The 27158-nt window shown below is 48.8% G+C and overlaps 2 protein-coding genes and 1 long non-coding RNA gene across 14 annotated transcripts in view; 1 reads left to right on the top strand and 2 right to left on the bottom strand.

Moving 5' to 3' along the window:
• Positions 1 to 19830, top strand: part of Papln (papilin, proteoglycan like sulfated glycoprotein) — a 33941-nt gene extending 14111 nt beyond the window's left edge. The window contains exons 12-27 of the mRNA XM_076848114.2: positions 889 to 1096; positions 1677 to 1859; positions 1997 to 2138; positions 6549 to 6629; positions 6842 to 7103; positions 8213 to 8315; positions 8665 to 8803; positions 9768 to 10233; positions 10938 to 11075; positions 11277 to 11401; positions 11569 to 11722; positions 12294 to 12431; positions 13052 to 13179; positions 13281 to 13389; positions 15764 to 15930; positions 17904 to 19830. Of these exons, the coding sequence (XP_076704229.2) occupies positions 889 to 1096; positions 1677 to 1859; positions 1997 to 2138; positions 6549 to 6629; positions 6842 to 7103; positions 8213 to 8315; positions 8665 to 8803; positions 9768 to 10233; positions 10938 to 11075; positions 11277 to 11401; positions 11569 to 11722; positions 12294 to 12431; positions 13052 to 13179; positions 13281 to 13389; positions 15764 to 15930; positions 17904 to 18079 (2719 nt within the window). The 3' untranslated portion in view covers positions 18080 to 19830. The remainder of the gene's footprint in view (positions 1 to 888; positions 1097 to 1676; positions 1860 to 1996; positions 2139 to 6548; positions 6630 to 6841; positions 7104 to 8212; positions 8316 to 8664; positions 8804 to 9767; positions 10234 to 10937; positions 11076 to 11276; positions 11402 to 11568; positions 11723 to 12293; positions 12432 to 13051; positions 13180 to 13280; positions 13390 to 15763; positions 15931 to 17903) is intronic.
• On the bottom strand, positions 17663 to 19443 carry LOC143393699 (uncharacterized). Its single transcript, XR_013090647.1, has 3 exons — positions 19274 to 19443; positions 18847 to 19110; positions 17663 to 18296 (listed from the first exon to the last, which is right to left on the bottom strand). It is a non-coding gene; the product is annotated as an uncharacterized LOC143393699 (long non-coding RNA).
• A 548-nt stretch (positions 19831 to 20378) lies between the features above and the next one.
• The window catches only part of Numb (NUMB endocytic adaptor protein), a 161709-nt gene continuing 154929 nt past the window's right edge, over positions 20379 to 27158 (bottom strand). For 11 of the 12 annotated variants that reach the window (XM_076849905.1, XM_076849915.1, XM_076849916.1 and 8 more), the window contains 2 exons: positions 26378 to 26527; positions 20379 to 22450 (listed from right to left, as the gene is read on the bottom strand). In XM_076849905.1, coding sequence (XP_076706020.1) covers positions 21735 to 22450; positions 26378 to 26527 — 866 coding nt within the window. In that variant the 3' untranslated portion in view covers positions 20379 to 21734. Of the gene's footprint in view, positions 22451 to 23364; positions 23512 to 26377; positions 26528 to 27158 lie in introns of all 12 variants that reach the window. The other variant, XM_076849918.1, reaches the window with a different exon arrangement.

Below are 27158 nucleotides of genomic sequence, written 5' to 3'. Positions count from 1 at the left end.
CACTTGTGGTGGGGCCCAGGAACCTGGGTGGGAAGGGAGGGGGTGTCTAAGGTGCTTTTGGAGTAGAACAAAGAGGTTGGAGGGCCCAGGGCTCTGCAGAGCTGTGGCTGGGGACTCTGAAGGAGTCCATGAAGGGCCCTGAACATGAGCCCCAGGGCCCTTCTCTCCACCCTTGTATGCCCATGCAGTCCTCAGAATGTCCAGGCTGGTGGCAGCGGGCTGGGGACAGTACTGGAGGTCCCTGCCTGAGTCAGAGGGGGCTTAGCTTGGCACATGCTAGGGATGAGCCAGGGGTCTGGCTAAGGGCCTGTCGGCAGCAGCAATGCCTTTGTTCGTGCACAAAGGATCTCTTACCTGCACCGGCCCGGAGCCTGGCGCCGTGCTGGGGCCCAGCGTGTGTGTGGGAACAGGTAATCTGGCCACGGGCTCCCGCAGTGCTGCCCACCGGCCTTGGTGGCGGCTATCCTTGTGAGCTGGTGGTGGGCTTGGCTTTGCATGGTGTGTGGGGGTCGCCCTTTCCTCCAGGGCTACACTTTGGGGAGCCATCTAAGACTTTCCCATCTAAGGTTGGACACAAAGAAATGGCCTGGCTGGGGCGCTGGGGACCTGGTGAGAAGGAAGAGGGATCTGGGGTGAGCAAGGAGAGGGACGCTGAGGAGCAGTGGCCAGGCTCAGTCGTCAGGATCCCTCAGATGGCCATTGAATGGTGGGGGCATGCCTGGGAGGGCTTCCTGTGATCTTTATGCAGAGCTCTTTGTCCCCACCCTCAGGGTCCTGGATGTTCAGAGGGTGGGCAGGGCTGGAGTTGGGGTCCTCCTCACGTGTCTGCTCCTGTGTGTGAGGGCAGCTGCTTCCAGGCCAGTCTTACCCAATTCCCATCCTCACCAGCTGGAAGGCAGGGCCGTGGGCGCCCTGCTCAGCCTCCTGTGGAGGTGGCTCCCAGTCCCGCTCTGTCTACTGTGTCTTGTCTGATGGGGCCGGCGGCCAGGAGGCAGCTGAGGAGGCCGCGTGTGCGGGCTTGCCCGGGAAGCCCCCGACCACACAGGCCTGCAACCTACAGCGCTGTGCAGCTTGGAGCATGGAGCCCTGGGGAGAGGTGAGGCCCCTGGCCCTGACCAGGCTGGAAACCAGAGCTGGGCCTTAGGCCTGGGCAGCAGCAGGCTGGGCTGGAGGCTGGTCCTCTGCTGTGGAAACCGAGATCCTGGGCGGGTGGCAGTTGTCTCTGAGAGGGTCGGTGAAGGGCCCTGAGCATGAGGCCTAGCACCTCATAGGTGGCTGTCTTGGAAGCTGGGACCAGGGACGACTAGAAGCAGGTTCCTGGATCCTGGTCCTGGGCTGGATGGGAAGCCTCGGCCTTGGCCTGAAGAAGTAGCTGAGCATGTAGTTAGAGGGCAAGGGAGGGGCTTCCAGGGGCTGGGGCTGCTGGTCATTACTTCAGCACCTACATATGCTCCTCAAGTTACAAATGAAGGGGTGTGAAAAATGTCCCTTGGCCTGGTATCAGCTGCCATGGTCAGAGTGTGTGACCTCAGGGGAGTGACAGCTTCTCTGGGCCTGGGGTCAGGACACAGGTAATGGGATGAGTATGCCCTACACGCCGGGCCTGGTGGGCCTCGGGCTGTCCCACCCATCAACGGCCCCCTTGGGCGGCTCTCGCTGACAGCCTGACCTTGCAGTGTTCTGTCACCTGTGGTGCCGGCATCCGGAGGCGGAGCGTTACTTGCCGGGGTGATGAGGGGTCTCTGCTCCATGCCTCTGCGTGCTCCTTGGAGGACCAGCCGCCACTCACTGAGCCCTGTGTGCGTGAAGCCTGTCCCCTCCTCACTGTCCAGGCCTGGCATGTTGGCGCCTGGGGTCTTGTGAGTGTTTGTCCTTGCCCGTACCTGCTGACCCACCTGGTTCTGATGTGCACTGCTGGGTGCCTTCCCTTCCCCCTCTTCTTGTGGGTGCCCCAGCCTTAGAGTCCCTATCTTCCCACTCCCACCCTCGGCCCCAGTGCTCCAAGAGCTGCAGCTCTGGGACTCGGAGGCGACAGGTCATCTGTGCCATTGGGCCGCCCAGCCACTGTCAGAACCTGCAGCAGGCAAAGCCCACGGAGGTGGAGACCTGTAACCCGCAGTCCTGCCATCTTCCTCAGGGTGAGGTCGCGGGAGGGCGGGCCCAGGACTGACCTTCCCACTCACTGCATATCCAGCCGCACTCCTGCGGGCAGCCCCCGACCGCCCTCTCTGCCTCTGTCTGCTGAAGCCTTTGCCCTTGCAAAGTCCATCTTTCTGCGACCTCAGAAGCCAGCCCTGCTTTCCCGCACCGGGCAGCAGTGTCTTCCCCTCATCCCCACTGCCCCCAGCGTGCTTCATGTCTGTGCCACTCATGTCATGCTGCCGTGTAGTTGGCATTCAGCTGCTGCTGCTGCTGCTTTGTTTTTTGGGTCCTGGGGTTGAACCCAGGGGTACTTAACCACTGAGCCACACCCCCAGCCCCGACCCCTTTTTAATATTTTATTAGAGACAAGGTCGCGCCGAGTTGCTAAGTGCTTTGCTAAGTTGCTGAGGCTTTCTTTGAACTTGTGATCCTCCTGCCTGACAGGTTATCTGTGCCGTGGGGCCACCCAACCACTGTAGGAACATGCAGCAGGTTCCTAAACTGCTGGGATTATAGGTGTCCTCCACCGCACCGGGGGACATGTAGCTTCTTAGTCCTATTAGCTATAAGCTCTTTGAGGATGGTGTCCATGACTTCCTGTTCCTCCTTATGCCCCCGACAGAATGTACCTAGCAGGCAATTGTTCGTTGAATGCCTGGGTGCAGGGGGAAGGAAGGGCGTCCAGGTACGGGCATCTGTGGAAGGAAGGGCACAGGCCAGCATTTGCTGGTGTGCAGATGGGACATTGAGGAATGGGGTGGGTTATAGCTGAGCTGAAGGGGAAGATTTGGTAGAAAGGTATTTGATTTCGAAGTGCTCATGATCAGGACTTAGGGACCTTGAGGTGGGGACGACGGGGTGCCAGTGGAGGTGTATGGCAGGGGGCCAAAGAACCAAGATCTCTGAGTCCACAGCAGAGAATTTTATTCACTCTGGGCTGACCAGTTGTGTGGCCCTCAGCAAGCACTCTCCTCTGATAGTGCAGGCTGTGGTGGGTCCCAGGTAAATGGCGGTGGTGTTAGTGAGCCTCAGTGGGCAGGCCTAGCCACAGTGACCATCTGGAGGGTACTCAGGGCCAGACCTTGGGCCTGGATTCTGGCCTCACCAGCAGAAAGACACTTGGGACCCAGGTGTGGGTCTCTGGGTGGAGCTACTCTGCTGTCAGGGCCCTGATGGCTTCCTGGAAGAGGCAGTCTTGAGCCTGCACCAGGGACAGGTAGGGGTCACATAGTAAGGCAGGAAAGGCTGTCTCAGGTCAGGCTGAGAGGGAAGAGAATTCAATACATTGCTATTTTTATAACTCTAGAATAATGTTTGTTCAGTGTGAAAGTTTTGGAGAAATTAGAAAGTAGTATGTAAAGAATTGAAATTGCCTTGAACTCCACCATTCATGGGATTCGTCTCTAAGGTATTTCCCTGAAATGTGTGTGTAATTTCGATTCTGATTCTGCCCCGTCATTCTATTCTCTCGGTGAACATTTTCCAGCTTCATGATCTCTAGGACTTCCACAGAAGTTCACAGGGTGATCATTTAGAATCTAGGTGGTTTTGGGTGTTTTGGGTAATTAATACCCTAAAGCCTACTGGTGTGTGTCAGAAGGAAGGGGAGTCGGGGGCTGTCCCTTGGGGAGACCCACTGAGGATTGGGTGTCCAAGTGCCCTCTGCTTCCTCTTCTTTCTAGGCCCTAGAGCAGTACTCTCCACAGGAAGTAGAATCTAAGTCATGCATATCAGCTCAGATTTTCTAGAGCCCCATTAAAAAAGCAAAAGGTGACCTGAGAGTGAAGTTCAGGAGTAGAGCATATGCCCGGCATGTGTGCAGCCCTGGATTCTGTCCTCAGGGCTGCAAGGGAAAAAAAAAAAAAAAAAAAAAAAGTGAAAGTAAACAGATGAATTTATATTTAAGAATATATTTTATTTTCTGTGTATTGTAGTACATTCCTGTAATTCCAGATATTCAGGAGACTGAGGCCGTAGGACTGCAAGTTCACGGCCAGCCTAGGCAACTTAGTGAAACCCTGGCTCAAAATAAACATTTTAAAAAGGGCTGGGAGGGGTGGGGTTGTAGAGTGCTTGTCTGGTGTGCACAAGACCCTGGGTTCAATCCCCAGCACACACATACACACACACACACACACACACACACACACACACGGGCTGGGGATTCAGCTCAATGATAGAGTGCCCCTGGTTTTAATTTCCAACCGCAAAACAAATAATATATTTTATTCAATCCAATATAAATATTTTCAGGGCTGGGGATGTGGCTCAAGCGGTAGCGCGATCGCCTTTCATGCGTGCGGCCCGGGTTCCATCCTCAGCACCACATACAAACAAAGATGTTGTGTCTGCCGAAAACTAAAAAATAAACATTAAAAAAAAAATTCTCTCTCTCTCTTTAAAAAAAAAAAAAGAGCTGAATCATGTTTAAAAAATATATATTTTTTTTCAGTATGTATTCAGCTTTTTTTTGGGAAAGGGTACTGTAGATTGACCCCAGGGGCACTTTACCACTAAGCTACATCTCTGATTCTTTTTCTTTTTTGAGATAAGGTCTTGCTAAGTATGCCTGGCTCAACATAAAAATGTTTGAGTTTGCATATTTTCTCTCTCTCTCTCTCTCTCTCTCTTCCCCCCCACTCCCTCTCTCCCTCTCCAGTACCCGGGATTGACCTCAGGGCCTAGTGCTCTACCACTGACATGCACTCTAGCCTTTGTATTCTCTTTTACAAAATTAAAACCTGTCTTCAAAATTTAATACATAATTCATACTTATGGCTCCTATTCAGATGCTAAATTTTCACCAGAATACTTACTATAAAACTAGATTTCATGAAATTTGGAGCCCAAGTTTTTACAAACATACTTAAGTGTTTTTCGATAATCAATCAATATTGATTTTAAAATTTAGTTGTTTGTAAGTAAATGAAATTGAAGACTCAGTTCCTCCATCACTTAGCCACATTTCAAGTACCCAGTAGCTATGAGACCAGTAGGGTCCTCAGCCCTGGGGATGAGGTGATGCTCTTAGGTCTGGATGGATGCGGAGGGCTTCAGGCTTGGGACTCGAAAGACCCAGGGGAGACATTGACTGGAGCTAGAAGGTGACACTATGAAATTTGAGAGTACAAGTTTGGCCCCTGCCTGAGGATCAGACGGAAGTGGAGACAGATGAGAAGATGCAGGCATCTCTGGGAGCAGACTGCAGGAATTCATGTACTAGAAAGAGCTCTGGGACCTTTCATGCATTAGGCCCTGGGTTCCATCACCGGCACTGTTTAAAACAAAGAAAAATGGTGGGAATGAAGGGCAGGTATGGCCCATGAGGGCTCGCTGCCCAGGGCCTGGACTGAGTTAAGCCTACAGAGGTGGAAGAGTCGTATGAGGGGAAGCCAGAGGGCAGGACAGGCTTGGCACAGATGCCTTTAAATTTGAGGTGACCAAGGGACAACGGACAGAGATTCCAAGGTTGTGAACACAGGGCCAGAGAGATGGTGGGCACTTGTCTGTGGGAGATGCAGATTTGGGAAAAACTATAAATCAGCCTCATCCCAGGTTCTGACCTGGCTATGTTAAGAAATAAAATAAAATTAAGGATCTTACTGCACATCTCTTGGTATCTTCCAATCCTAAATTACTATTTTCAATGTTCCTAGGGACTGGAAGCTGTATCCATGTAGAAAGGGAATATTCACTTATCTATTCTAATTACTCTGTTACATAGTAACATGCTTACTATAGAAAATTAGAAAAAAATCTGTACTGTGAGCAGCCACATACCCACCATCTAATGTACATTTAGATGTTTTTCACATTTTTTAATATGGAATTTTAAAAACTGAGGTCAAACTTATATAATATACGGTTAACTCTTTTAGTGTATGTTTGGTGGTGATAATGTTATTTTTTTAGCCTTTTTTGCATATAGACATCCTAGTGGGGCCAAGTGTTATCTCACTGTGGTTTTGATTTGCATTTTTTTTTTTTTGTTTTGTTTTGCTGGGGGATTGAACATAGGGCCTTATGCATGCGAGGCAAGCACTCTACCAACTGAGCTATGTCCCCAGCGCTGCAGTTTCTTAATGACAAGCAATGATGAAGATCTTTTTATATGCTTGACTATTTGTGTATGTTTAGAGAAATGTCTAAGTTCTTTGTTCATTTTAAAAATTGGATTATTTATCTTTTCATTGTTCCATTTTGTGTGTGTGTGTGTGGGGGGGAGGTTCAAACCCATGAGCCTTGAGCATGCTTGGCAAGTGCTTTACCACTGAGCTACACCCCCAGCCCAATTAAAAAAAAAATCTACCATATTTTGCTTTGTGTGGTGGGGATGCTAATTTCGTATTTGGCTCTTCTTTTTGCTGGACCCTGCCCTCTACACTCATTGTGTTGGTTCCGTGCAGAGGTCCCCAGTGTGCAGGACTTGCATGCTGGTCCCAGGGACTCCTGGATGCCTTTGGGTCCTCGGGAAGCTCCAGCCTCAGGTGAGAAGCTGGGCCTCGGCTGCCTACCCAGGGCTTCTCATCTTTGTGTCTGAGTAGGTGGTACCTGGAGGTAGAAGTCAAGGGTGGGGATGTTCCAATGGCTGAGAGGAGTGGTTTGGGGGAAATGGAGGAAAGTAGGTTAGATGTGGACATGAATGGAGGGAGAGGAGCCAGGTGGACACATCAGTGTGGCTTTTGCTTTGCCTTTATAGACTCCAGAGACCAGCGTTGGGCTGCTCAGGAACGGCCCTGGGTCCAGAGCAATCCCAGAAGGGACCAGGGCCTCCAACTGTCAGCCCTGGGCCCAGCCCCCTCTCTGCAGCAGTCCCCCCACTGGCTGCCCCCAAGGTCTGGCTCAGGGACTAGTGACTGCAGACATAGTCCCCATGGGTGCTGCCCAGATGGCCAGACAGCATCTCTTGGGCCACAGTGGCAAGGCTGTCCTGGGACTGGGGCCTTGTGTCAGCAGAGCAGGTAGGTACTGGGGACAGTTCTTCTTCTTCTTCACCAGGTTTAAAAAAAAAAAAGGGGGACTGGGCCTGTGGGTGGGTGGTGTCTTCACCCAGAAAAAGGGATGGGGAGGGGGTTGCAGGGCTCAGGATTAGGAATCTCAGGGTTTTGTCTCTGAGCTGCCCTGATTGTGCAATCTTGGGGCCTTGGCTTTGGAGCTGGGGTACAACTTCCTGTTTTCCCTGCTGAAATCAGCCTGTGGAGAGGAAGCCAGAGGCTTGGAGAGGGCGGAGGGATGATTCTGGCTCTAGATCTGGACCTAGCTCTCTCTAGATCCAAGTCAGGCCCAGGGAAGCTGGACCAAAGCTGACCCGTTCCCAACACCCCCACCCACTCCAGCCTGGCAGAGAAGAGCTGAGCCACTCCAACCTCTGCCAAATTCCCTGGGGCTGGTTTTTCTCCTTCCAAGGCTTGCCCTGGGCAGATGCCCCTCAGGGCCTGGGGTAGAAGGGCCCAGGTTTTGGGGTCAGTAGCCTGGGGATGATTGTCAGCCCAGCCACTTACTAGCTGTGCCCATGGGAGAGTTAAGGCAAGTTACTTAATCTCTGATCTTGGCCTCCTGTTCTGAGAACTGGGAACAACAGTGGCCACTTGGTGGGGATTGATGTGAAGGTGAAATAGGTTAGCAACTGGCACAGAGACAGTGCTTCACCACATTTCTTTCACCTTGCTTCCCAACACCTGGTTGGTGGAGGTGAGATAAATGGTGGGCTCCTTTTAACCCCTTTTTGCCATCTGCTGTTGTTTTGTAAAAGCTCCTTGGGAGCCTGCTATTTGAACAGGCTCAGATGAATTCCCCTTCTTAATTCATGGTAGGATGTGTGAATCAAGTATCAGTGTTCAGGGCTGCAGCCTGTGCTTACTGTTGCCCTCGCGGGCAGCTGCAAGGTGGCAGTGGACATGGGCAGAGGCAGGGGCACATGGAGTGGTATGCTCTTCCACCAGGGGTCTTACCCTCCATGCAGGGAGCCTCAGAACCTGCCTCCTGTGGTGCTGGAAGATGAGGCATGAGGGTCCCTGGAAGGCCGGGGTCAGGGCTGGGCAGTGAGGGGTGCTGTGTGCTGTCTGCCTAGGTATGGATGCTGTCCTGATGGGGTGTCTGTGGCGGAGGGGCCCCAGCAGGCTGGCTGCGCAAGATCTGGGAGCAGACCAGGGTCCCAGGCAGTGTCTTCCACGGTAAGCATCTGGGTCCTGTGAGAGAGGTACCAAGCTTGTCCCTGGTTTTCTCAGTGCTACTTGTCCCAGGATTTTTCCAGCTTTGACCTTGGTACAGGAAAGTTCCAGCAAGCTGGCTGGCCTGGGCCATCTGTTTGGGGGCATATGGCTTCAGAGATGGGCCTGGCTTATGGTTGGAGCTTCATTCCACATTCTCCTGGCCTCTGGTCACCCCCATCACTGAGGCTATGACCCTCAGACTTGTGGTCCTGTCTCTTCCTGGTTCCTGCTGCCCTTCCCCAGGCAGCCCAGGGTCCTCACCAATAGCCAGACCTGTTTTCAGCCTCTCAATCCTGGGCTTTCTCTCCAGGTTCCTGAGGCCCATAGGCCCCAGGCCCAGCAGAATGAGCCCAGTGAGTGCCGGGGCTCCCAGTTTGGCTGCTGCTATGACAATGTCGCCTCTGCAACTGGCCCCCTTGGGGAGGGCTGCGCAGGCCAGCCCAGATATGGTGAGTGGACACACTCTTCTCATCCTTCCCAGGAGGTGGCCTCTAGTTGCACTGTGTCCTGCACTCCCACCCCCACCCAGTGACAGAGACCTGCCCATCATCTCATCCATTCCTCCCACAAATTCCCGAGTGCCAGGTTAGAAAACGGTGCCACATTGTTCTTGTATCCAAGATTGTGCGTGAGGCCTTCTGGCAGCTTTGGGAGTTAGAAAAGGTGGCAAGGAAGGATCCCGAGAAAAGAGAGGGCCCATGTTGTGCCTGGGAGTCAGCCTCGTCCTGAAGTGGAGACAGTGTTAGGGTGAGCAGAGCCGGGAAGGGCAGGAGTGGCCTTATCTTGCTTGGGATGTGGATGGGGCAGTGGGACAGTCTTGGAGAGAGTGCTGGGGCCGGGGTCGGGGGTCATTGAGGCTGGAGCACGGGATGCATGGGTAGAGCTGCCAGGGACCACCATGCAGATATCAGAAGTCAGATAGGCTTGTGGTCAAGGTTTTACAGGAAGCCAGACACCTGGATGGGTGGCCATGGTCACATCTGAAAGTTGAGGTGGAGCAGGCCCTGCTGCCCAGGAGGGCTATTAGAATGGGTGGGCTGGCAGCTGGGGCAGGTTTGAAGGCTGGTGTAGAGTCCTGGGGACAATGGTGGGCTCTTTGCTGGGTATTGTCACAGACCCACCAGGGTGGGCACGGTAAGGTTAAGCTCTAGCTGGGGTGTCCAGTTTGGGAGGAGCAAGAGGGACCTGGCTGAAGGAGCTGACAGCTGGCTGTGGCCTAGCTTAGGGTAAGTCTGGGCAGTGGACACTCTCAAGTGTTTTGTGTTCCCAGGGCCTGGTCAGTGGCCCAGGCAGGATTATAGTCACACTCCACAAACGGAGAAAGATGTGGTTCCCAAGTCTGAGGCTGAGGGGATGGTGGGTGCAGCTTTCATTGGCCACTTGGGTGACCTGTCTCACCCCTTCCCCTTCCAGCCTACCCTGTGCAGTGCCTGCTGCCCAGTGCCCTCGGCTCCTGTGCAGACTGGGCTGCCCGCTGGTACTTTGTTGCATCTGTGGGCCAGTGTAACCGCTTCTGGTATGGTGGCTGTCATGGCAACGCCAATAACTTTGCATCGGAGCAGGAGTGTATGAGTAGCTGTCGGGGGCCCCAACATGGACCCCATCATCCTGAGCCTGGGGTCTCTAGCCAGAGCACACACACAGATGGTGGCGGCAGCAGTCCGGGAGGCCCCCAGGAGCCTGGTCTGCACAGGACAGGAGCTACTGCTCCAAGACTGTCCTTGCCTTCTGGCGGCCTCTGGTGGAGAGAACAAGAGCTTGGCCCTGGGGAGGCCACCTTTGGAGACCGGCCTGGGGGCCAGGAGCTTGGTTCCAGGACCCCTGGACTGGGTGGAAATGCCAGACAGCCAGCGCCATCCTCCCACGGTTCTTCCTACAGGTGAGACCCACCTTCCCAAGGGAGGAGGATAGAGTGCCCAGGCCAGGCTGAGCTGGCTCTGTCTTCCGTCCCTAACTTCTGATCGCCACCTGTAACTTCCTTTCTATGGGTGGGGAAGCTGAGGCTTCAGAGACCCCATGAGACCTTGGTGTAGACTCCAGCTTCTAGGTTCTCTGTCAGCTCTTGCTGGTATCTAGGGCCTGTCTAGCTAGAAAATGTTGCTGGCTTCAAGTCACCCAGCTTCTCTGGGCCTCAGTTTCTTGACCTGTAACATGGTGATGTTACTTCCTGCCCTGAATTTCTCCTGGATATTTGGTGTGGGTTCCATTCATTATTATTCTTGGGACTTGGTTATCATTAATAAGGGATTTGAAAAAAATGAAAAAACAAAACTTACAGGCCATAGGGTCAAGCATGTAGTCCGGCCACCTATGTAAATCTTTTGTGGGGGTCACTCCTCAGCCTCCTCTCAGCCCCTGAGTTTCATGTGCCTTGTTGCTCTTGAAAGAGCAGGTTGAGGGGCAGCGCCTGGGCATGGTGGGCAGGTGGGAGGGGCTGGAGTCCTGAGTCCCTGGGGTGCTGAAGTTGGCTTCCCTTGGGACCCTCTGACCCAAGTGTCTGTGACAAGCTGTTTGTTCTTGTGCCCAAGAGGTGGTCCCTGGCCCTGATGCCAGGGGGCAGAGCGTCACCTCTCACTTCTTCAGGATTAGCTTGGCAGGTTCGCAGCCCTTCCTGGTGCAGGCAGCCCTGGGGCAGATGGTGCAGCTTTTGTGTCCCAGCAACACCTCCCCGGAACCACAGGGTGGGTGGCAGAAAGATGGCCATCTTATCTCCTCTGACAGGTATGTTTAATAGGGACAGTCTTGTTTGTGTGTGTGAGTCTTTCCCCACAGTAGCCCCTCTGACCTTCCCTGGGACAGAGGTGAGTGGGCTCAGGAGTGCTCTGCGGAGCTGGGACCCACTCTGGGAGCAGCACTGGGGCCTGAGGGAGAACTCGTTGCCCTCAGGAGCCCTGAGCTCACATCGTTCCTCTTTCAATTCAGGCACCAGTTGCAGTCTGATGGCTCCCTGGTCATCAGCTCCCTGCAGGCAGAGGATGCTGGCATCTATAGCTGTGGTGGCCACGGACCAGGCAGTGACACCCAGAAGATTCAGCTTCATATCACAGGTGTCATAGACCCCAGAGTGGGACTGGATGGGAGGGCCTGTGCTAGGGCTGTCCCCACATTAGAGGGGCCTAACAGCAGGAACCACACTGTGGCTCTCATTTCTCCACCCTTCCTTCCATTCCCTTCTTTCCCAGCTCACACCTTGCTTCTCCTAACCTCATGACAGGGGAGGACATGGTGGTGCTGTCTGAGACTGAGCTGAGGCACTTTCCTCAGACCAGGGACCCAGTCCAGGACCACAGTTCTCAGGACCTCAGCCCGAGGAGGGATGCGGGGGGCCTGGGGGCTGTCTCCTCCTCACACCCACGGCCTGCAGCCAGGTAACAACTCAGCAGTGCCATCTTGCTCTCAGTCTCTCCCATCTGAGGGCAGGGACCATGGACTCCGTGGGTGAGAGAAGGGAAAGGTATATGTTGTAACCAGGCCGTGCTGGCTCCTGCATGGGGCTTTGCAAGGTGAGGATGAGAAACGTGGCTCTTTGAGCTGCACCTTGTGGAGAGGAAGGGAAGCCCTTGCCTGTAAGCAGCTCTACAGGCCTGGGATGAAGGGAAGGGAAGGTATCCAGAGCTAGAGGGCCCAGTCAGCTTGGAGGAAGAAGGCCATGAGGCTTGGTTCAGTTTATGGAGGGTGTGTGGAGGGCTGATGGGCAAGTCAAGGCCCTGGTAGCAAATGTGTAGGGTGGGGAGAAGACAGGGAGGTGGTGGGTATGTTTAGCCAGCCATAGGCTAAACGAATCCCAGTTAGTTACTGTGTTCTGAGCAGAACACGGAGGTGATTGTAGGAAGCTGAATCTGGCTGGAGAGGAAGCTCACATGGAGGCCCCATGGGAGTCAGGGAGTCAGGGAGGCAGCGGCAAGGGACTCTCATGGCTGTGGGTGGCTTGTTTCGTAGGCTGCAACTGGACCGGACACAGCCTGCAGTGGTGGATGCCAATCCGGGTCAGCGAATCCGGTTGCCCTGCCGTGCTGAAGGCTTCCCTCCTCCGACCATCGAGTGGCAGAGAGATGGGCAGCCCCTCTCCTCTCCCAGGTTCACCCGGCTCCTCCCTGCCTTCCTGTTCTGCCTCCAGCCCACACCATCCTGTGGAGGCCTGAGCAGGACTCTTGGGCTCTTGAGAGATGGATCTGGGAGTGCAGGGCTTCTGGGGTGGGCCAATATTTGGGTCTCTGGGTCTTTCCAGAGTGTGGTTGGTGGACAGAAATAAGAAGTGGGCTAACATAGGCAATGGCTGAGGAAGGAAATAGAGTCCGAACCCAGTTCTGATTACTTGCTAGCATTTATTGAGCACTTAGTGAGCTTTTCTCTCATTTAAGCTTCAAAGGAGCCATACTGAGGCAGGTGCTCTTTTCTCTCACATAGCTCATAAGTGGTAGAATCAGTGTTAGAGCCTACTCGAGAATGGCAAAGTCTAGAAACCCAAACCAGAATTATATCTGAAAACTTGAAGAGATTTGTTGTGAGGCTAAAAGCCAGGTATATTTGCAGCGAAGTGCTGGCAGCAGGAGGTAGTGAGGGCCTGAGGCCTATTGCCTCTTTGGTAGACCTCGGTTGACAGTAGGGGCCACTCAACCTCCGATCCCAGTCACTGTCTCTCCCTCACCCCCTCCTGACCCCTGGGGCTGGAGCCAACCATTGTGCTTGGTCTCCAGACACCAGCACCAGCCTGATGGTTCTCTGGTCATCAGTGGAGTGGCTATGGAAGATGGTGGCTTCTACACTTGTATAGCTTTCAATGGACAGAACCGGGACCAGCGCTGGGTCCAGCTCAGAGTTCTGGGTAAGATGGCAGTTCTGAGTGGGGCCAATGGCCTTTGAGGTCATGTGGCATGGTGGGGCCAGAACTGGATAGTGTTTGACAGTGTCTCCTCCTGTGCCCAGGGGAGCTGACAATCACAGAGTTACCCACTACTGTGACAGTGCCAGAGGGTGACACAGCCAGACTGGTGTGTGTGGTGGCAGGAGAGAGTGTGAACATCAGATGGTCCAGGTAAAGCTCTATTCCAGAAAGTCCCTGTCCTTACAACCTCGGGTGTGGGAGGTCTACCTCTCTGCCAGGGCCATTGCTGTCATCACTGCCTCTGTGCTTAGCTCCATCCCTCCGCCAGGCCTTGTGCTGGGGTAGGGGTACAGCACCCTCATCCTACACGAGGAGGCCCTGTGGGACAGCTTGCTTTTCCACTGGTTAGGCTATAACAGGGTTTCATAAGCTAAGTATCACTGACATTTGGACCAGATAAGTTTGGTTGTTTCAGTCCTATGCATTGCAGGGTATTTAGCAGCAGCCAGGATGTCTACCTACTAGCTGCCAGTAGCCCATGTCCAGGTTGTGACAATAGAAAATGTCTTCAGGCCAAGTGCAGTGGCAGACACCTGTAATCCCAGTGGACTGGGAGGCTGAGACAGGAGGATATTGAGTTTAAAGCCAGCCTCAGCAAGAGCGAGGTGCTAAGCAGCTCAGTGAGACCCTGTCTCTAAATAAAATATAAAGTAGAGCTGGGGATGTGGCTCAGTGGTGGAGTGCTCCTGAGTTTAATCCCCAGTACTCCTCCCCACCTCCAAAATGTCTCCAGACATTGCCACGTACCCCTGGGTGGCCAAATCACCACCACTGTGCTGCATTCAACTTTGGGGAACTTCTGTGGTCTTTTATTCCAGATCAATCTGTCTTTTGTTCATTTAACAACCCCCCACCGCAGTCCCTGGAATGTGTCAGGATTATGTTGGGTTCTGGGATTCTGGGGTCATTTAAGCCCAGTAAGAGCTGGCTCTGTGTCCCAGGAGCTCCCAAAGAGGAGTCCCAAGTGCTATCTGGGCACAGAGGAGATGAGGCTGCTTTCGGTCTGGAGGAGTCAAAGAAGGGGAGGTTGGGGAGGTGATTCTGGCTGGGTCTTAAGGCTAAGGAAGGGAAGGCTGTTCTCGGTGGGGGAGGCAGCAAGTACCAAAGGTAAGTATTTTAGGAAGGATGCTGGAATGGGAATGGGCTGTACACAGGTGGGAGAATTGATGGGGTCATAAAGCTCAGCTGCCTCCAGAGTGGCCTTGGATTCAGTGGCTTCAGTGTTAGTGTCCCCTATAGCACAGCTATCTAACCTGGCTGTCTCCACCTGTTCATTGCTCTCCTCAGATCCAGCCTCTCTCTGTTCCAGGAACACTGGCCTGGTTAAGACCACCAATCCCCTCCTCGTTCCCCTCACCACAGAACCATCTCAGTCCTACATGACCTGCAGCAGTGTTGTTCTGCTGACCTCTCACTCCTTGAAATGCCCCTTCCCTGGCTCCAGGAAGCCACTCTGTCCTTGGTGGTCTTACTGTGACTTTACCTTGGACAGCCTTGGAGAGGCACACTTCCTGGGACCACCACCTCCTGCTGCTACACATCTGGGTTTGGACTCTATTGAGCTCCAGACCTCAACTCTGACACATCCTGGTACCTCACTGCACACATATTCAAAATGGTGGAACATGACTTTTAACACTCATTCCTCACGCCCTGCCCTGGGTCTCCCCAGGTTGGAGGGACATCACCATCACCCAGTAATGCAAGTCTGATTGCTTCCTCTCCCCTGCCTCCCACATCTGACCTTCATCCCAATCCTCTATTTTTCTGCTTACACCGTCTACCCAGTGTGCACCAAGGCAGCGTCCACTTCCTTGGATGCCCTTTTCCAGGCCAGCCCCAGTCAGTTCCACATCTCTCCATCACCCCCAGGACCCTGCTGACTAGTTTGTCCCCTGCCACCTTGCAGTGTATACTTCCTCCTGCACTCCCTCTTCCTTGCTGTGGCTGTGGAGTTCCTTCCTTCAGGGGAGTCTCCTTGGTCTCCCTCTTAATTTTATGTGTGGAGCGCTGGGGATTGAACCCAGGGATTTCGGCATGCCAGCTGAGTGCTCTACATCCCAGCCTTGGTTTTCCTCTCAGTTGGCCAGCAGCTGCTCCTATTGCCTCCTCCTTGGGTCAGACCTTGGCCACCTCTCTCAAGGAAGGCTCTCCTGAACAACTGCACCCTCTCTCCGGCACCCTGGGGCAGAGAGTGCTCGTGCTCTGTGGGCTCATCCAGCACAGAGAAAAGCCCGAGTACGATTCCTTTGTGGACAGTGGTGAATTAGAGTAACTTAGATCAGCACGCTTACTTTGTGTTTACCTCACTTGTGTAATTTTGTGTTGGTAATAGTCTCCTACCTTTTTGGCGTGCCTATTCCCTCTCTTCCTTGAGACAAGGGTCATCTGCTTACCCTCAAGGGGAGGATTGGCTCTAGAATGGCCACTCATCTTTGATTCCCTCCTCCTCCCATTTTCCACTCTCCTAGGGCCTGAAGACCAGAGGTCCTGGACAGCTCACCCAGTGTCCTTTCCCCTGCAGGAATGGACTGCCAGTGCAGGCCGATGGCCACCGTGTGCACCAGTCCCCAGATGGCACACTACTGATCCACAACTTGCGGGCCATGGATGAGGGCTCTTACACGTGCAGTGCCTACCGTGGGAGCCAGGCAGTCAGCCGTAGCACAGAGGTGAAGGTGGCCCCAGCAGGTAAGAACGCATGCCTACCAGGGTGGGAGGGCATTTGCTCACTGTTGGGGCCTGGCTGGTTGTGAGCTGAAGAAGGGTGCAGGCTCAGCAGTGTGGGGGACAAATGCTGACTTACTCTTGTTTCTGGTAGTGTGACTCTACAAAGGCTTCACCCTGTGCAGTAGGTGGCCTCACCCCTTGAAGCCAGGTGAAAAGAAGTAGGCAGCGCACCTGCTGCACACTGCTTATGACCTCTTTAGGCATTGTCATTTAGACTTGCCACTTTTATTCAGAAAAATGATTGGAATTTTGTTTTAATACTTACGGTCCATAGGCCACTAAAATCTGTCCATTCTAATGAGTGTGGCAGAAAGTGGTCCAATGACTGAAAAGTGCCTCTTTGGCCATTTGAGCACATAACCCAGAAAGGAGAGGGCAGGGTTATCATCACTCTACAAATGAGACGGGTACCTGGAGAGATTAAGGAATGTTTCTACTAGTCACACAGCAGTTTAGTGGCCCAATTGGGACTAGAACTCTGGTTTTATGACTCCTCATGGTTAATCTTTTTTCTTTTCCCTGAACGATTACACCTGTAACAAAGTGTAATTATTCACCAATTTGATATTTTAGCCTTATATTCTCCAGCTGTTGCTCTTTGTGAATTTTCACATTTCAGCAATCGAAGTACTATATTGTATGTGGTATCAGTACAAAAAATGATACTGCTAATTAAATGACAATGGTGAGATACCACCATCAATTAATACGCAGACCGATTTGAGAGATGTGAAAAGAAGTACATCTTGGAATTGGTGACAGTTTTAATGCTCAAACTCATTAGAGCTCTGTGGGAAAGGGGAGGGGAACTCTGCCCACTGAGCTCTCCCTCAGTTGTGGTTCACTGAGGGACTGAATCAGGATAGTGTCCTGGGCCAAGCAGCCTGTTCTCATAGACCTGATGCAGAAGCTCAGATAAAATTGATACCAAATTTACTGATTTTTAGAAAACACTATGCATAAATAACCTTGTTATTCATATTAATGTAAGTAGTTAGCCCTCTGGTTATTAATACATCAAATCTTTCTATTTCTAACCATTCGCTGGTTAGGTTGGGCTTTTCCTGGTCATCTTGTGAGGAAACAGGAGAGGATGAATGTTCCCTATCCCTGGGAGGCCTGGTGTTAGGGAAGGTGCAGCTTGGATCTAAGTGGAGCTGAGCTATAAGATCCCCTTCAGAAAGAAGACAACTCACTCAATAAGGCCACTAAGCCCTAGGATGATATAAGACGCTTCTAGTAAAGGTAGAGGGGCAGGCAACAAAGGCTCTGTCCTCAGTATAGCATTTGAGCCATTCCAACAATTTATTCATTACTTTCTCTGGGAGAAGTGGGAAAACTAGAAATATAGGGATCTAGGTGACTCAGACAAGCTGGGGAGATGTATGCTTTATATATATGTGTATTACAAAATATGTAGCAAGTGTCAGGACATATAGCTTAGTTATGGATATTTGTTTTGTGGTGCTAGTGATGGAACCCAGGCCTCACACATGCTAGGCAAGTGCTCTAGCACCGAGCCACACCCCCAGCCCCAGTTGAGGATTTTGAAGGCACAAAACTTTGGGGGGTTGGAGGACCCCAGCAGTAAAAAGGAGAAGATAATATAGGTCTTGTTGAGTCAGATTTTATTGAAAGCTGATCCTACCCCTTCTTTCCAAACTCTTTCTTCCAAACTCGAGGCTAAGGCAGTTGTCATTTCACTCATCAGCTCTCCAGGGTAAGAGTTAACTTGAAGAGATGTTTAACCATCCGGTCAATAAATACTTGGGAGTCTGGGAAGAGCTATGCATGGGGCTGAGACCACAAATAAGAATAAGAGGATGAGCACTGGATGCTGAAGTGAGGCCAACAGATGTCGGAAACTCTTAATTGCTCCTCGTGGTGAGAGTCCACAGTGCTGCCTAAGCCCTCTCTCCCCTGTTATTCTGTAGCACTGGCCGCACAGCCCAGGGACCCCAGCAGGGAATGCATCGACCAGCCAGAGCTGGCCAACTGTGACTTGATCCTGCAGGCCCAGCTCTGTGGCAATGAGTATTACTCCAGTTTCTGCTGTGCCAGCTGTTCCCGCTCCCAGCCACACACTCAGCCCACTTGGCAGCAGGGGTGAAGGCTACCTCTGGCTCTGAACAATCCTCTGGGGAGAAGGAAGATGGAATCGACTTCCTCTCTCTGGCTGGCATCATATTCCAGAGAAACTGGTCCTTTCAGTCACCATTCAGTGTTGTGCTTCAGCAGACTCCAGGACCGGCCTTCCTCTGCAGACCTCAGCAGTGCCTGTGTCTTTCATTACGGATGGCTGCTGCTGAGTTGTCAAGAAGAGGAATCTGTTTGAAGAAGGGACAACCTTTCCTTTACAATTTCCTTTTGTAAGTTCTGTTACAGGTTGAGAATTACTTGTCTGAAATATTGGGACCAGAAGTGTTTCAGATTTTGGAAAATTTGCAGACTTAACCACTTAGGTATCCCTGATCCAAAAATCTGAAATGCTCTAAAATCTGAAACACTGAGGGTCATGTCATCACTTAAAGCAAACTGTCAGGGCTTTCACTTCATTTAAAGCTAGGTGGAGAGGTGTGTAATGATTTCAAAATTAACACCTGCCTTGTTAAGTGGCATGCCTATTCCTGCTTTCAGAGAAGTATTCTGTGCTAGAACCGAGTCTCCTGGAGATCAAACAGTGGTCCATTGCTCTAGTCTCTCTCACCTTTCGAAGGAGTGTAGCAGTCAACTTCATATCCCACAAGGTCAAGAGCATAATGCTGGTGAAACCTCTTAGCAAAAGTGGAATATAAAGCCTTAGTATAGGGATTAGGAATGAAAGAGGCATAGTTAATACTGTCATCTGAGCATGAAAGAACTGGAAAAACTGCTTACTTTGTTGGGAAGCTGGACTCCAAAGCCTTCTTGAGGTCAACATGCAAAACTGGCTGTAGAGGTTCATCTGAATCCTTCGTAAAGTTGACCAGCCTGCTCTGTGCAGTGACAGTAAGGAGCCCCTCTTCCTTAAGTATTATGTAAAGCAGAATGTTTGCTTCCAGAGAAAGATCAGATGGTTGTTAAAAACAGCATTAGCAGGCTGGGGTTGTGGCTCAGTGGTAGAGCGCTTGCCTAGCATGAATGAGGCACTGAGTTTGATCCCTGGCACCACATAAAAATAAACAAATAAAATAAAGGTATTGTGTCCATCTACAACTAAAAATTAAAAAAAAATAACATCAGCAGGATGGGGAACTAGTAGGTGGTGGGTGAAGGCAATGTAATAACAGGGAAGTGGTTTGAGTTGGAGGAAGTCATTCTTTACCTCTCAGAATTTCTAATTCCTCAATGCTGAAACAAGAGGCCTGAATTCAAGGAGCTTCCAAGTCTTATTCAACTTTCTTCTATGAATCTTCCAGAGGACTACCTAGTAATAAAGGTGATTCTTTGAAGAGGAAAGATGAGCATCATAGGGACCAAACCCCTGAAAGGTACTTTTATTACCAACACACTGTCTGGAATAGAAAAATATATCATGGGTGATGCTTCCTGGTCTACCTCTCATCCAACAAAAGAAACTTGGGCCAAGGGCAGAGGTTTTTCTCTTTCCATTAAAAAAAAAAAAAAAAAAAAAAAAGTACTGAGATGCATCCCCTTTCATTTATCATGTCTGGTTTTGCTATAGAAATAGGAAAATAAATATTGCTTTCACGGATTTCCTAGTTTAATGAAACCAGAATTTATCCTATTGGCACATAGTTACATCTAAAAACAGCTAGCTCTTTTGAGCTAGCCCATGTTAGAACTAATCCCAGAATAGTGGCTTAGAGGACAGGGCCAAACTCACTCAAGAACAATGGTTCTCAACCATCTTCCAGGGTCACTGAACCTGGAGTTCTCTGATACCCCCCACCCCACTGCCACACACACACTCTGAAATTAATTTATTTGGTCTTGTGTATAGGCTGGGCATTCAAATTTGTGTGTGTGCACTGCGGGTGGGGGCTCTCACATGCTAAGCATGTGCTTTACTACTGAGCTACATACCCCCAACTCTAGGCATTAGGATTTTAAAAGCTACCCAGGTAATTCTACCATGTAGCCAAAGTCAGGAGGCACTACTCCAGCCCTGGGGTGTGGCTGAGATTCTGCTTCCAGCCAGCTCCTGGGTGAAGCCTATTATGCCAGACCACATGTTGAGCAGCAGGAATCTGACTTTAGCCTTTGTTGATCCTGTTAGCATCTCTTAAGTATGAACGGAAATGTGAATTTTTAGGATACATTAGTCACAATAAAAGATCTGTGGCTACTAAACTAGGAATCTGCAGAAACAGCAAAGTGGAGAGACAATAACACCGAAGAAAATGAAAAGCAAACTCATTTGCAAACAAATGGAAAATAAAAACATTCCTTCATGGACAAAAGCTTCTACCACGAACATTTATTTTGTTAAAGCAGATTATAAATTCTCATCAGTACAAATATATATATATATATATGTATATATATATAACTTACATTTGATTGTAAGGCCAACGTTCAAAAGTAAAAATGAGATGGATCTCATGTTGTTACCCGAGGTCAAGTGGCTGCAACTGACAATGGGATGATCTGCTCACCAAAGGAGGTGGGGAGGGGGGAGCACATACACAAAGCTAATAAAACCAGAATCCCCATCCCCACAAAACTTGTGGGAACAAAATTTAAAGGACAAAACCCACCAAGACCCACATCACAAACCAACACAGAAACCTGTGTTCCCTTCTATGGATGATTATGTCATTGTCACCTTAGTGTTAAGAGTAAAGAATTAACATAAGGAAATTGCAACAATATATAAAATACACATTTTCTAAAACATATTTAGATTGATTCCATTAAAATAATGACATTAGAATTTTAACAGAGGTTTAAAACCAGGACAATACTGCTTTCATTTTCTTTAAACTACAATCTAGTGAATGTATTGGTCATAAGCATGATTGTTGATGCGATGTGGTACTTACAATGAACAATAGCGAACAAGCTAGGGATCCTGTCTGCAACTTCCAACCCTTCCTCTTTTTACTTCAATAGGCATCAATGATAAATCAATCTTATATACAATTTCTTACAACTAACCCTTTTTACTTTTGGCAAGATTACTTACAACTCATACAATTTTTTAATATTGAGAACTATTTAAAATATTCTAAAGGCATAAAAATAAAGATTTTGGCTTTTTTGATATATATTTATAATATTTATTCTGTTACTCAAAATGGAAGCTCAACATTACCCCCAAAATAGAGCTCTGCTGGGCAGCTGCTGATGTGCCCTCCCAGGAATTCTGGCAGCATCCTCTGCCTCTCTTCCCAGCCTGAGCACAGACCACTCTTCTTGATCTTTAAGACAGGTCAGTACTGACTGAGAGGAGGCAGGGGAATGGCCTGAAAAGTAAAGGGAGATTGTTTTGCTTTTATTCCAGTAAATGTGCTTTGAATACAGATTCCTGTTCAGGTACTTCTGCCTTTCTATTGTCAGAGATTGTAAGGGGGCAAGGGAAGAGGGTTTAGAGAGCGCAACATTTTCTTGACTTCTTTAGCTTAGCTGCAAGACAATCTTTGCTAGGAATGGCTTTCTTCACTTCTTTCAAAATCACCCCTCACTGCCTGGACTTGTTCCTTGGGACCTTTGGGATTAGTGAAACGTATACTGATCAGGAATACAAAGTCTCTTTGCTCCTTTGACCTCCACCCCCTGCTTTTACCTAGGTACAGACAAGACACATAAGCCAGAGAGATTGCTTAAAGTTCAATTTCAAATGTCTTCTGTAAGTCACTGGAAAATGGGTTGGTAGGGGAGGGATTAGTACGCTGCTTGGATTTGCTTTCTAATGCAGCCCACTGGGCTTCAAAAGGATCCACTGGGCAGGTGCCTGCAGGAACCTCTGTGTGCTTGTCTCCTGAGGCCAACCTGCCATCGTCTACACCATTGAAAGCTGCAGAACCGTTGAGGTGCTGAGCAGGAGGCTTAAAGAAGGGACTGGTGGTAGCACTGCTTGTCTCATACTGTGGGAATGTCTGTTGCTTGACCAGGCTGGGAGATGGATGGGGATGACTGGCCTGAGGATGGCCTGCAGTGCCAAACACATTGGCTACCATCTGGGAGGGAGTGATGCCCACCACAGGCACATTAGGGGCCGGATAGGACATCCCGTTGGCCACAGGATAGGACTGGGCAGGGACAAAGGTTGGCTGCAGGGGTGGGACCACACCAACTGGCACAGGCTGAGAGGTGAGGAATGCATTCCCTTGGAAAGGCGGTGCTGGCTGGGAAATGGCAGTGGGTGGAGGAGGCTGGAGAACTGGCTGCAAAGGGGCAGCTGAGACCTGGGGCTGCTGGGCTCGGACACTCTTCGACACTTCTTCTAACCAGCGGTCAGCCTCAGAGGGAGTGCGTCTGTGACCACCATGGAAGAGACCTGGAGATGCAGCACCAGAAGATTGACCCCACTCAGTCCCTGGAATGAGCAAGATGCAGACAAAAGAAGAGTTACTGGCCTCTTTCCTCACATTATAATCTTGGTTATTTGAAGGACCCTAACATGTGGCACAAGTCCCCCAAGTGGGACACTCTGTGGTTCTGGCAGATGGGAGGAAAGTTATTACCAGCTGAAGAGATTTTGTGGTAGGACAAAGAGAACCTGTCAGACCATTTGCTGTCAGCCATGTTGAGAAGCTGTTTAGATATAGCTCAAATACACTGAGCCAAGGCAGCTGGCTGGGATTGGGAACCCTACTTTGCTGTCATGGTTCATCCAAGGTACAGAAACTAGCAGGAGCATGTTCTACAGGGCTTGAGGGATCCTTCTTTGCTCTAATAGGGCAAAAAGAAAATAACCAGTGACTTGGCCATAATTAGCTGGCCCCTGCCTGGTTTCCAGCCATATGTTGTTTTTCTGGTGAAAGATTCTTTCTATTTAAGTTTTTTTTTTTTTGTTGTTTTATAGTTTATAGTTTGGTTTTATGCCTAAAACCTCAGTTATAGTTAATGACTATTCATTACAGGAAAACACAAAAAAGAAAAGGAAAATGATGCTTAATGTAGTACTTTTTGTATGTCTACCATTGCAGGAGGCAGGATCCCCTCTTCTTATAGGCATGTCTGCATATTGCCAAGTACTATGATAGATTCTCTGGGGACTGGGCTCAGGAATCTATAAAAGCCATAAGGGTGGCTCTGCTCTCTATTGCTGTAATCTCTCTTGTTTCTCACCATCACTATTCTTTCTTAATAATGATTTATTTCCACAAGGGAACACACTTTTCCTAAAAGGATTTTTTTTCTTAGATCCCATTAGGTAACTGGCAGACATTAGAACCAGGGTCACTTATCTGATCCCAGAATCCTCACCACCATCTGTGGCCACCTTACCCGGATGAATGGCTGCAATTTCCTTGTTAGCAGCATCAGGGGCATGGGCCCAAGGGTTGGTTTCACGCACAGGCATTGCTACGGGTGCTAGAGCAGTATGGACTGGCTTAGCAGCAAGCACATGGAAGGCTGAGTCAGTGCCATTAGCTATAATGGGAGCAGACAACATCAATGGAGTTAATTCATGCAGGGTGTACGAGGGATCCCATGGAGCTGGGTCAGTCAGGCCAGGGAACAATATTGGTGGGACAGATAAGATGGAATAGTTGATGTTGGAATAACCATGCCATCTTGCAGTGGATACACATACCTTTTGGCAAAGAAGGATTAGAGGTTGTAATTAAAATGGTTGTACTGATAAAGTCAACGGTTTGTTTTGGGAAAACATATGCATGAGGAGGGGAAAAATTAAACCTATAAAAACAATTGCTGATTAGCTGGGTGCAGTGGTGAATGTCAATATCCCAGTGACTCTGGAGGTTAAGGCAGGAGGATCAAAAAATGGAGACCAGCCTCGACAATTCAGCAAAACTTTGTCTCAAAATAAAAAGGGTTGGGGATAGAGATCAGTGGTAGAGTGCTATAGGTTCAATCTCTAGTATTTATCCCCACATATTAAGTTGAATAGAGCTGCTCTTGTGAGCAGCAAAAACCCCCTAATTATTCCAGATAGAACTTTAGCCTTTGGCTTAATAAAGTAGATAAAAGCACTTCCTTTTTTTTTTTACATTTTTCCCAAAGGTCAAATTATGCCAATAACAACTATAATAATGGGTACAATATAGTGATTTCTTATTATGTATTGGGCACCAGACTAAGTATTTTATGTGCATCATCTTATTTAATTCTTTCAAAGCCCCCATAAGGATGGCACAGTACTGCTGGGGATAAGTTCCCTGACATTCCACAGATGCCTAAAACCCCAGATAATACCAAATCTTACGTATACTGTTTTCTCCTAGACATACATACCTATCATAAAGTTTAGGCATAGTGAGAAATTAATAACAATAGAATATAATAAAAATTATTTGAGCTGGGTACGATGGCTCATGCCTGTAATGCCAGCAGCTCTGGAGGCTGAGGCAGGAGGACTGTAAATTCAAAGCCAGTCTCAGCAACTTAGCAACACCCTGTCTCAAAAAATAAAAAAGGGCTGGGGATGTGGCTCAGTGGTTAAGCACCCTTGGGTTCAATCACCCCCACCAAAAAAAAAAAAAAAAAAGTTTATTTCTGGAATTTTTCTATTTAATATTTTGAGATAATAGTTGACCAAGGGTAACTGAACCCTTGAAAAGTGGAACCAGGGGCTGGGGTTGTGGCTCAGTGGTAGCGTGCTTACTTTGCAAGCGTGGGGCACTGGGTTCGATCCTCAGAACCACATAAATTAATAAAATAATAAAGGTATTGTGTCCATCTACAACTAAAAAAATATTTAAAAAAAGTGGAACCAGGAATAAGGGGGCACTACTATTTTATTTCCATGTAACAGATGAGAAATCAAACTTGTCCCCTTTTTATTTGCTTACGAAATTTGTAATTTGCTACAGAATTAATTTTATACATCTCTCTCCTTTTTAAAGATTTTCCTCCTAATGTTCACAATATCTCAAAGTGTCTATTATTCTTTCCTCATATCCTTTTATTAAAATCTCTTAATCCTTCTTTCTTTTACTCCAGATAATTACACATCAGTTTCTACTTCTTATCCCAGCTTGCTCTATCATATTTAATATGAAGCAGATAGGCAAGCATCTTCCCCTGCCTTCAACAAAAACACTCCCTCTTTAGAACTGGGCAACCATGCTTGTGGTGTTGATATTATTTACCCAGAGTGTGTCTAAAAAAAAAAAAAAATCTCACCTATAGTCTGGGAGCAGGGAAAGGACTATGTCCCATTAGATTCTGTATACCCAGTGCCTTGTAAACATGCAAGATCAGTAGAACATAATGGGTACTATATTCAGAAGATCTGAATTTAAATTCTGGTTGTATGATTTGTGCAATTAACCTCCTGAGCCTCATTTTTCTTATCTGTGATGTCCATCACAAAGGGCTGTTGAGGGAATTAAATGAGATAATGCACGAGTACTTATCACAATGTGAACTGTGTTAAGTGCTCAATACAAATACATTGGGTCTATTAATAATCATTAGTATTATGTTTGTTAGATGAGATGAAAAGCTAATTGGAGACATGAAAAGTACATGACTATAAAGGTTTATTTTTGAGAGAGAGAGAGAGAGAGACCGACTCTGACTCTCAGAGTCAAAGTGAATAGTAGCTTCTTCTCACAGGGTACTATTATCTCCAGGGCAAACTCTCCAGTATCTCTGAAAAAAATCTTGTAGTCTCTTCAATGTCACAAAGGCAAAGTTTAGGCACGTATTAAAGAATGTGACATAGTCAGAAAGCCAAAAGAAGTACCTTTTTCTTTATAAGCCTCTGTGACAGGTAGAGACTAGGTGAGTCCAGGTCTTCTTGACCTTGGCACTACTGACATCTTGGGACAGATAATTCTTTGTTACAGATGCTATTCTGTGCATTGAGGGTGTTTGGCAGTCTACCCAGATGTCAATAAAATTACACCTTCTCCCTAACTTGGAAACCCAAAAATGTCCCCACATAATGAATGCCAAATTTTCTCCAAGGAGGCAAAACTGCTCCTGGTTGAGACCACTGCATTAAAAAAGGATAATGCTAAAACCAGTCCCCATGACTACTGCTTCTTGAAAACTAGAATACTCTGACCCTTAACAGTAAAGTAGCAAATAAACCAGTTACAGAAGCTCCTAACAGAAGTGGGTGAAAGGTGGGTACATACATGCATAATGAGAAACACAGACATCTTAGGAAATAGGAAGGGGAACAAAGCACAAACTGTCAATTAGGGGAATTGACAATGGGTCTGACTATCTCCGGGAAAGCTCAGGATGCAACTTATAGTTAGTGAGCAGCTACCAAAATGACTAGTTTTTAAAAGAACAACTGAGCAGGTCAGATGGCACCAACCTTGGAAGGCAGGAGACTGTGGTGCCACTACTGTCACTGGTTTGGTCATTGGGGCGGAAGAGAAGGGGTCCTCAGAGGGTGTGCTGAAGGCATTGGTGATCTGTGAGCACAGGGAGCTGATGCTCTCTGCCTCTCCTTCTACCTCTGGCACTGCAAAGCAAACATAAAATGGTTCCAGACAGAAAAATGGGATACTCCTGAAATATGAAAGTATGATACAAGCTGACATTTTATATTTTATCTCTTATTATGGAAGGAAAAGGCTCAATTAACTGAGTGAAGGGCTACAAAAGCACCAAAAAAATTTGGTGACCACCATTTCAGTGGCTTTTCAGATGGGAAGGTGTAGAATGTCAACAGTTCAGGTACTATGGTACATCTTCTTTCCTTGTAAATCCTCAAACTTCTTTATTTCCTCTCATAACACTGTCAGGAATTTGGTATTCTCCTTTTGTGTCAAGAGTTCTGCTAGATGGATCTTTCTGAGAGATGCCTGTGACCTGTTTGCCTTCCAACCAGTGCCCAAGCTTCAAAACTTGAAAGTTTTGAAGCTACTAAGTAATTTTATCAGAAATATGGGGTAGAGTCTAGAGCACCAGTGGTTGCTCAGTGCATTTCTCTGTAATAAACTACAATGTCATCACTTTCACTTTTCTCCAAAACTACTAATACCAAATATATGAACTATGATAACAAGAATAAGTGAACTGAAGTGGAAGACTCTAGAAACTTGTTCTTAATATTGACTCTACAATACTTTTATATCACTGAGGAAGCTAAT

The sequence above is a fragment of the Callospermophilus lateralis genome, chromosome 3, assembly GCF_048772815.1.
Source record: "Callospermophilus lateralis isolate mCalLat2 chromosome 3, mCalLat2.hap1, whole genome shotgun sequence".
Classification (NCBI taxonomy): Eukaryota; Metazoa; Chordata; class Mammalia; order Rodentia; family Sciuridae; genus Callospermophilus; species Callospermophilus lateralis.
This window is presented reverse-complemented; position numbering and strand designations above follow the sequence as displayed.